Genomic DNA, 10,225 nt, shown 5'->3' with positions numbered 1-10,225 from the left:
GGGTCAGGGTGGCTGGTTTTCATGAGCAGAGGGAGGCCCTATTTGCATAGTCCTCCTGCTCTATAGCAGCTCTGGGTGGAGGCCCAGGTAGAGCAGCACTGAGAGCAGGTGGGAGTGTCATGGGCAGCCACGTTTCCTTAAGGCTGCTGCTCTGTCACCTCAGCATGTCCTTGTGGTCCCAGAATAGTGAGACAATTCACATCCTTGGCCAGGCCACCTGGATTCCCCTAGGGCTGGCAGAGTGACTTCCTTGCCTATCAGGGTCGTCTCTGCCATGACCACGTGGGGGAGGAGAGGGTTAACTGGAGGATGGTGGAGGATTTTTATTTCCCAAAACACTTACCTACTCAATGACACACAAGAGACAGTACCTTATTTGTGAGAGAGGGCATGTGACAGGTCTGGCCATACCAGCTCTGCCCTCTTCAGAACCACGGAGTCACCCAACTCTGCTTTATTCATAATATGCAGGTAAAAGGGGCAAGAGCAGCAGGAGCTTCTTCTGTGATGGACAAGATAGGGTTGAGTCAGGGGAGCCATGCATTAGGGGGAAATTCCAGAAGGAGACAGGGAAACACTCCCAGGCAGCACCACCTACTTCCCTGCAGTTCCTAGAAGCCAGGCCTCTGTGTCCCGTGGCTCAACCTAGTCAGATTCTGTTAAATAAGGAGGCTTCCCACACTGGCATGCTGAGTCCCCAGTGTGATCTCAGCCCCACTCCCGGCATCCAGCCCAGCTGCCCCTCTCTGCCTCCTGCCTTCCTGCCATGTGGTGGAGCAGCCTCAGGAAGCCCTGGGCAGGAGCAGCACCTTGAGTTCTGCATCCTGGTCTCCAGAACCTGCTGCAGTGCAGCTCTCTCATTGCACATCATCAGCCTCTGGAGCTGCTCAGAGCCCCACAGACTGGATCAGCTCACACTGGAGCTGGTGACAGAGGTAGTCACAGTAAACAGCTAAGGATGCAGCCCTGGACTGGGTAAAGTGTCTGTGCCAGGTTGATCTGGGTGCTGGAATCATCTCTCCAGCAGCAAACCTGGCAGCACCCATGTGACTGACTCTGCAGGCACACAGGTGCCAATGCTGCCGAGGTGAGTCCTCTTCCATCTGTGTCCAGAGGAAGACCTGGGTGGCCCTGGTGATCAGGCAGAGCTTTGTCACAGGTGCAGCACCTACAAAGAGACCCTGGGGCCATGGCTAGTGGAACCTGGAAGCAAGGCCCACTATGGACCCACGCCTCTAGGTCTACCAGCTGCAGGGCCTGCTAGGAGAGCAGAAGGCAAGAGACTCCAACCTGTGCAGCACAGACTGGGTGAGCAGAGACTTGGGGTGTGAAAGCCTGAGGACTGGGGTCAGGACCACTGTCCAGTGTGCACAGCACGTGGAACCTGGAGGAGAAGGGGTGGCCCTTAGTGGAGATGTGGAAAATATGCTGTCCACAGAGGAGGAATGAACCTTAGCCAAAGAGAATGGCGTCCTGTCCCTCCTGGCCATGGGCATGGACCTGGAGCACATGGACCTAGCTGACCTAAGTCAGGCGGAGGGAGGCCATCACCACACCAGCATCATGTGGGGAAGCTACTGCATCAGCCTCCTGGACAGAGAGAGGACCAGTGGCCCCTGGAGGTGGGGAGGTGCAGGGAGGGTGAGGGTGGGGTGGGTGGTGAGGACAGGTGCAGAGAGGGCATTGTCCTGGTGCCCTGCAGCTCACATGCACCTGTGGACACAGCCAGGCTGTGGTTCACAGTGATTGCAGCCCAGCAGCTGGGGGCTCCCAACACCAGGGAGGGACAGGTGATGGACAGCTGGTGTGCACAGCCTGGTCCATCATGGCCCCCTCCCCCATGTGTCAGGGTGCTGTCCTCTGCCTCACAAGGACTGGGTTTCAGTGTGACTATGAAGATACAGCTGGAATCACCAGCTGTGTGTCTGATGGAGAGAGAGGCTGACATTCTTAGTGATGTTGATGATCACTCACCATCTCATGTGAAAGACAATACACAGCACATCTTTGTTTACTTGGTTCCTTCAAATACATTCAACTCTCCAATCCTTAATCTAACCTACTTAACTATGTGCAGATACTGTCCTCAGAAAAGCACATTAAACAATCCCATACAGACTTCCTGACAATGAGGGCCACTGTGTTCAGGGAGCATCATCCCAGCATCCACCAGGTATCAGGAAGGGGCTGAGTGAGCCCCCAGAGCAAGTCCTGAGGTTTCATTGAGGCAAAGGGGAGAGAAACCAAAGCACTAGGGAAAGGGAGCCCCTGGGAAAATGGTTTTTGAAATCTGATGCAACATGCATTTTGTTCAATTAAACACACACAAAATTTTGTAGGAGGTACTCTTATTAGGCTCATATACTTAATACTTCCAAGATATTCAGCAGAGGAAATCAATGCATTTTTACTTTGTCGGAAGAAAAACAGAATATAAGTTGAGAAGATGATGGTAGGTACAGGAATTCATAAGAACGAGACAGGAAGCGACTTCTGTGCTTTGCGTCTGTCCATCCACCTCTGAACATGAGGAGAGGCTGCGGAGGCAGGAACTGAACCACTGGGGAAAGTGAGCCCCTGGGAGAATTCTGTCTTTGTTCAGGTGCAATATCCATGTTGTTCACTAAAATACCACAAGCTGTCTGTGTTTGATTGTTATTCAGGTATTTCTCTGGTCATCAGAGGCATACAACACAGGAAAAACAGTTTTTTCATTTAATATGAAGAAAAATAGAAAATGAAATGAAGAGATGATACCACGTAGAAAAATGTCTGGAAGACAAGAGAGGCAGGAAGCAACTTCTCTGCTATAAAGTTATGTTTATGAGACTGTGAACACGTCAAAGTGAACAACACAAACTTACATAGCTATAAGCCACAATTAGAGAATTAAAATGATAAATATGAAACTGCACTGTCACTTGGTAACATGGAAGTTTACATGGACTCAGTGCTACAGCTCTCAACACAGGTTGTGAAAACACATGGAGTGATTTAATTGAACGGCATGACCAGGACCAGCTTAGGTCACTCTGGGGTATACAGATTGCTGAAGCCCATCCTCACCCAGACTGGAGCTGGACTCTCAGGACAGCTGGGCACTGACGTGAGCAGGAACAGAGCCCAGGGCGTCCCTCTCTCTGTGACCCTGCAATCCAGCCAGAGGGCTGGAAACCCAGGCAGGCTGAAGCTGCCTCTGCCCAGCAGCCAGGGGTCTTGGGCTTCTCAGACTTGAGGTCACTTTGCAGCAACATGGGGATCAGAGTGGTCCTGTGCACAGAGTGTGGTCAGGGTCCTGAGGCCAGTGGCAGAACCGACCTGCAGCTTCCACAGTCCATGCAGGGCTGACCACCCTCCCTCCTGGGACTTTACACAGGGAGCCCTTTCTCTCCAAGACCTTGCTCAGGTCACCCCTGTCCATAGGCCATGCACAGCTGCAGGAGGAGTGGGTGTCTCCACCCTTTGGAGTCCTAGGTGTGGGGTGTGGGTGTCCAGAGCCTCATCATGAGGGGTAGACAGCTCCCACACACCAAAGCTCACTCTGAACATACACATGTCTGTTTATCTGACCAGGTTTAGGGCTTGTGGTCAGCATTTCTTAGCTCAGTCTTTGGACATTTGAATCATTTAATTCCACTCTGAGGGTGTTGTGCTGTGATGGCAGGAGGTTTGGCAGCCTCAATGGTCTGTAACTACAACCACTCTAGGGTTGTCCCTCCTTAACATGGGGAGCAAACACTGCCTGCAGACCTTGTCAAAGGTCCCAGAAGTGGAAGTCTCTGCACGTGTAGGATCCAGGAAGACGTGTGGACTGTGGCCTGACAATGTCTGGAAAGACCCTGGGTGGACTGTGAATGGGAAGGATCATGAGAAGGGGACAGGGACCCCCTGAGCATGGAGGGTAAGACCTGGCATCAGAAGTTCATAAAGTTCCCTGAGCATGGTGAGCTCACCTGGAGCCCAGGTACGCAGGAGGCTGAGGCAGGAGGACAGCTTTCCAAGACCAGCCTGGGAATCTGGGGAGAAGCTGTGTCAAAATGAGATGCAATCAGGGCTGGGATGGGGCTCAGTGGAGGAGCACCTGGACTCAATCTCACTGCTGAAAACAAATGCTGGTAAAGTCCACTTTAAAGGCACTGTCAGGAAATGTCATTGAAAAACAAAATCAAACCTTCACAAATGAAATTGTGTGGTCTGTGGTGACAGAATTGCAGACCAGCCTGAACTAGACAAGAAGAACCTTTCTGAGGGTCTGAGAGAGGAGAGAACTCGAATATCTCCATGGAAGGTGGTGTCAGGACAGGTGCTGGCTGGGGAGGACCCTCAGGAACCAGGTGAACTGCTCTCTCCTCCCTCAGCACCTGCTCCTGGTGACCCTGAGCTCCCTGTGTGCTGAGCACCCCCTGCTGGCCCTGGGCTCCCTGCAGGGAGGTTTGTGTCTGGCTCACACTGAGGTCCCCTCACTGTGTCTCTAGTACAGTAATAGGTGGCCGTGTCCTGGGCGGTCAGCTCAGCTGCAGGGAGAACTGGTTCTTGGACATGTCTCTGGAGATGGACGCTCGGCTCTTGAGGGATGGGCTGTAGTAAGTGCTACCACCATAACATATGAGCCCCGTCCACTCCAGCCCCTTCCCTGGGGACTGATGAATCAACTGCCAGTAGTAAGAGCTGGTTGTGATGGAGAATCCAGACACAGCACAGGTGAGGGACAGGGTCTGTGAGGGCTTCACCAGGCCAGGTCCTGACTCCTGCAGCTGCACCTGGCACAGGACACCTGGGGACAAGGAGAGGGAGACCCTGTCAGTCACCTCACTCACAATCTCCCCGTGGACCCAGCTCTGATACTGGGGACACTCACCTTGGGGAGCTGTGACCAGGCACAGGAGAAGACCCAGCAGCCTCATCTTCTAGACCACACCTGCCTTCCCAGAGAGCTCACCCTGTGTGAGCAGAGAGCTGTGAGCTCCCACAGCCCAGAGGGCATTTGAACCCAGAGCAGGAGGAGGAATTTGCATGTGGGTGAGGCTCTTCTTCTATCTGGAGAGGCTGAGGTCAGTGTGCCCAGGTCCTCAGTGCTCCTGAGATGTGTCCCTCCCTTGATCACATGTGGAACTTTACCTGTGACAGGAGAGCACTTGGTTTAGGGGGTGCTGGAAGGCTGTCAGAGGAGGTGACCACCTTCCTGAGTCCAGCACTGCCTCCTCCAGCCCTCCCTCCCTGGACCTCTGAGGATCTCAGAGTGGCAGGAACTTGCCTATCATGCAGGAGACCCCAGGTTCAACTCCCAGCCCTGAAGGAAGAGTCCTCAGTGGAGAGTGAACAAGAGCAGATGGCTGAGGATGGTTTTCCCCATTTCCAGGAAAAGAGTCCTCCCTTTTTTTTCATGAATAATTCTTCTCTTATCTCTGTGAAAATTGGGGGTTACAGACTGGGCAGGAGAGGATGGCGCAGGGACTAATAAGACGAGGGGCTACCTGCTGTGTGTCCACTGCCCTGCCTTCAACACTCTGACCAGCTTGTCTTCCTGACTGTTCAGTCAATACCTGTGGACAGCAGTGGACTGGAATCTGCCCTGAGCTCTCCTCTCATCTGTCCTGCCCTCTGGTCTCCACCATGAGAGGGCAGCATGGGTGAGTCAGGGCCAGGGTGAGGGTCCTGGGAGCAGAGGCAGCTCTCACCTGCAGCCTGAGGCTGAGAGCCACTGGGTCCACCAAGAGCAGCAGAGCCAGGCTGACAGCAGACAGGGAGGACATGCAGGGCAGGCTGGGTGAGGAGGGAGGCCCAGGGCTCCTTCCTTGAGCAGCATCACTGCAGTGAGAACTGCCCTGCCCACAGCACCATCATTTGGAGGACACTGTGGACACTCTCCTTAGTCAGGGGGATTCAGTGAGAGGACAAGTGTAGGTGCTGACCTCCTGATGAGGATTCAGGAACTGATCTCCTGCCTAACTGAGTGAACACAACCTACTAATGAGACATGTAGGCACCTGTCCTTATTCACTGTGGTGTTGACCATGACCTCACTGCAAACCCTGAACCTGCAGACACCCTCCTCCTGGTGCTGGGGAGGCTCAGGGAAGACCTTGCTGGCCTCCATGTTTCCACCAACTGCAAATCCATGGGTGCCCTGTGGGTGAAGTCTCCAATTTCTAGAATATCACCTGATTTAAAAGCTGGTCCTGCAGTCTAACCAAAGCAGAGACATTTCAGATGATCCCACCTCATGAATGTGGAAACCTGGACCCTCTATGTGACTCTTTCCCTTCCTCACCTGGGCCAGGTGTGAGCCAGTGGCCTCCAGCAGCCTGCTCTTCATAAGGCCCTGCTGAGGTAATGTGCTCATGCACAGCCTTCACCTCAGCCTCGCTGTGACTGACTCCTGCATTTCTGTTATGATCAAGGTTTCATGGATCCAATATATTCTGTGTGCCCACAGCCCTGCCCTCTACCCTCTGCCCTTGCATTTGGGAAACGTTTAAAGATCATCGAAAGAACACAGAGGGCTGGGGAGAAAGTTCAGTTGGTAGAGTGCTTGCCTTGTCAGCACAAGGCCCTGGGTTCCATCCCCAGCACCAAAAGAAAAAGACATGAAAGAACACAGCTACAGTGCACAGACTGTGCAGGGAACGTGTCCCTCCTTTAGTGCTAAAAAAAAAACATTAGTTCACAGGACAAGACAGAAACAAGAGGACAGGGTGGACGGATCCTACTGGGCATGGGGATCTGGGAGGGAATTTCCTTCCAGGCAGTTCATGTCCATGGACAGCTGCACAAATACAACTACTTTGAACTTGAGTTTGACCTGGCTCCAGGGCTGAGGAGGTCTTGCTGTAGAAGTCTGGACCAGGTCACCCTTCACATTCTTGTCCATGTTCCTGTGATCCTGCTTCAAACAAAGATGTGGCTCCTCCTCCATCTGCACAATGTAAGAAGAAGGAGTTGCATAATACTGAAAAGTTCCCTCAGTCTTACTGTTATCCTCATCATGGCTCAGAACGTAAGGTTGAATTTCAGAAATATGTGAAGCATAACAGGAATCTGAATCTAGTAGAGAAAGCAAAACATTATTTACTGAAATTAAGATTGATACAAATTAAGAAGTGCAATCAGAAGACTAGAGGAATTCCTGAGATGAAAAGAGAAAGCACAATATACACAGCAAAGTCTGCCCAGGACATTCTTCATCTTCTCCTGGGGCTGAGATGTGAAGCTGCTAGTCCTGAGCTCCCTGCTGGTCCTGAGGGCCCTGTACTGCTCCTGCCTGTTCCCTCCTGCTCCTGAGGGTCCCTCCTGCATCTGAAGTTGCTGCTGATCTTGAGCTCTTCCTGCTGGTCCTGGGTTCTTCCTTCTTGTCTTGATCACCAGGTGGCCCTGAGTTCTTGCTGCTCCTGAGTCTCTTGCTGTTCCTGAGCTCACTCTGCTGATCCTAAGTGCTCTCCATAGGTCTTGATCTCACTGCTGATTCTATGTACACCTAACTGGTTCTTAGGTCCTGTTAGTGGTCCTGAATCTACTTCTGCTCCTGAGCTGCACCTGCACGTCTTGGCCTCACCTGTTGATCCAGGAATCAATGCTTGTCTTCAAATGCCCTGATGGTCCTCAGCTCCTCCTGCCTCTTGGATATCCCCCTTCAGGTTCCAGGTCCCTGCAGGTCCTCAGCTCCATCTGCAGGCTGGTGAGTGACTGGGCTCACACTGAGTTCCCTCACTGTGTTTCTCCCACTTGAATACACAGTTGTATGCTCAGGTTTCTTGTTGGTGAGTTGAGTGCTGATAAACCTGGCTCGTGGAAGTGTCCCTGGTGCTGCTGACACTGTACCAATACAGGTCCAACTCTGCAGGTGCACTGACAAAGGGCACCTGGGAAAAAGTACCAGCATGTGCTCAGGAACATAAGGATCATTGAACACCTGGCAGGGACTCAGGACAGTGTGTAATGGTATCTGACTCCACCATTAACTGTCTTCTAACCCTCTCCATGCCCTTCCCTGGAGGTTGGCAGATCCAGCTCACACCATAGCTGGGAAGAGAATCCAGACACAGCACAGGTGAGGGACATGGTCTATGAGGGCTGAAGATGGCTCGTTCTGACTCGTGCATCTCCACCATGTACAGGACACTGGGGAATAAGGTGCATCACCTCCAGTCACTCAACCAGAAGCTGGATGCTCCTTCCATCCTTTGATATCCCTGGATTCTCAGAAATGGCAGGCAGAAGGGCAGCCCCAGAACCTCCATCCTGCAATGAAAGTTCCATGAGAAGGACCCAGGGCTTCTCAGCTAAGATTGGGCCTTCAAACTGAGACTGGGGCTGCTTTGCCTGTGGGAGGCCTAGTATACAAGTGGGGAGCAAGTGACAGGGCAACCATGTTTCCCAGGGAGTGTGCTGGCCTCTGCTGCTCAGAGGCAGCGGGAGACAACCTCAGGGTCCTCCTTGCTTCCTGCCTGGTCCTCCTACTGCGCCATCAGCAATGGGAATGTCAGTGTTCAGGGTTGGGCCGCACCACACTTAGGGGTGTTTCCTGGAGGAGGGCACAGCCATGCAGAGGGAGGAGACATAGGTGGCATCCTCAGGTCCTTTTCTCTGTGCTGTGAACTCCATGGGAGGGTTTGGGGTGGGGCAGGGCAGAGGGTGCAGTGGCCTTGCTGGGGATGGAGAGGAAGTTCAAGAGTCAGCCTGCTCCCACTCAGGCAGCTGTTGGCCTCCTGCCTTGAGTATCTTCCTAGCCTTGACTTCACCCTTGGCTGGGGTGCTCCTAGACCTCCAGACCTTGCTGTCTCCAGGTCTCACAGCATCTGGGTCTGTGAAGTGTCTCTGGGTCCTTGTGAGTCAGTCTCAGCCTGGCCCAGGTTAAGTCACATCAGGGCTCAGCATGGCCCTCTGTGAAGGCTGGAGGTCAGTGCTGGGGGTACCATGGCCCTAGTGGACAGGAGGCTCTGAGATCCTCACTTTCCTTGCCCAGCAGGCTCAGGGCCTGATAATGCAGCAGGTGTATGGAGTCTGCACTGGAGATTCCCTTCCAGCCCAGCAGCCTGCCTGTGTCAATCATAACTGAGATGAGACCAGGATCAGGTCCATAAAGACAGGTGCAGAGCCTGTGGGTGCTGGGGAAGCCCATGTCCCCTTCCCTGTCCTCCAGCGAAAATCACATGTGCTGAGAGATGAGGCCCTGCCCTGCAGACCTGCAGCCCTGTGAGGACCCCACTCTCTGACCCATGCTCAGCTCTGGGAACTACACTGGTCCAGAGGACAAAGCAGCCCAGCTCCCTGTCCTCACCCAGCACAATGTCAGGAATTCAAGGCAGGATGAGACCATATGTGAGGGAATGTGAGCGGTGTTTTCTCTGTGCTTTCCCAGGGTGCTGTGTTACCAGATATAGAAATGCAGGTTTTGCTGTAAACTTGAGACAACACAGAGAGGAATTGTGAGCATGGTGAAATTCTTTACCTCAACCAGTGAGGACAATGTATATAACAAGGTTTTAAATGAACTCAGCCTGAACCCAAGGCCCTGGGTTCAATCCCCAGTACTGCAGAAAAAAAAATTTAGATAGAGGGATCAAAATGTTATTTCAAAAACACACAGGAGTAGTGGTGGGTCACTGTGTGCAACAGCTCATATCTGACAAGTAGCAGGTGAGATTTGGGTTTTGCTCTCACCCTGGAGAGAAACCTCACCTGACCCTCCTCCCATTCCCAGGTGGACACACCTTGTGACATTGTCAGAGCACATGGTGTGCATGACCCCACACTTGGTGGAGCTGGGCTCCCTCATGCTGGAGCAGACTGTGGGTGGGGACTCTCTCAAGGGCACAGGGATGCCCTGGCCTGTGAACTCCTGACTGACGTCAGCCATGTGCAGGACAGGGAGGGGCAGAAAGAGCAGTGCAGGAGAGCTGGTGCTCTGCAGTGTGTCCAGGAGAGCAGCACATTTGTGGTGCTGCCCAGGAGCTGTAGCCAGGGGGGTGTGGCCAGCAGCTCCACAGAGGGCAGCCCAGGGATTTGCACCCAGAAGATGGAAGGTGGTCTTTGGATCCCAGGAATCAGCAAGGCCCAGCTTCACCAGCTCAGAGGCAGAGATGAAAATATGAAAGTCATCCAGGACAGGGCATGTGGGAGAGAGCTCTAGGTTGCCTGCAACTGGACTGCCCAGTGCATGGTCTCCCCTGTTCAGCCACCAAGGTGCTCAGAGTTTCCCAGTCATGGGTCAAGGGAGGTCAGGACC

The 10,225-nt window shown here is 53.1% G+C and overlaps 1 gene segment (V, D, J or C); it reads right to left on the bottom strand.

The window, feature by feature from the left end:
* Positions 1–4,376: 4,376 nt before the first annotated feature.
* On the bottom strand, positions 4,377–4,957 carry LOC124974749 (immunoglobulin heavy variable 4-30-4-like). The segment is given in 2 exon segments: positions 4,377–4,774; positions 4,859–4,957. Coding segments are annotated over 2 exon segments (315 nt in total).
* Positions 4,958–10,225: the final 5,268 nt, after the last annotated feature.

Source organism: Sciurus carolinensis, unplaced genomic scaffold (assembly GCF_902686445.1).
Source record: "Sciurus carolinensis unplaced genomic scaffold, mSciCar1.2, whole genome shotgun sequence".
Taxonomy (NCBI): Eukaryota; Metazoa; Chordata; class Mammalia; order Rodentia; family Sciuridae; genus Sciurus; species Sciurus carolinensis.
The sequence above is the reverse complement of the archived record's forward strand: the minus strand, read 5'-3'. Positions and strand labels throughout refer to the sequence as shown.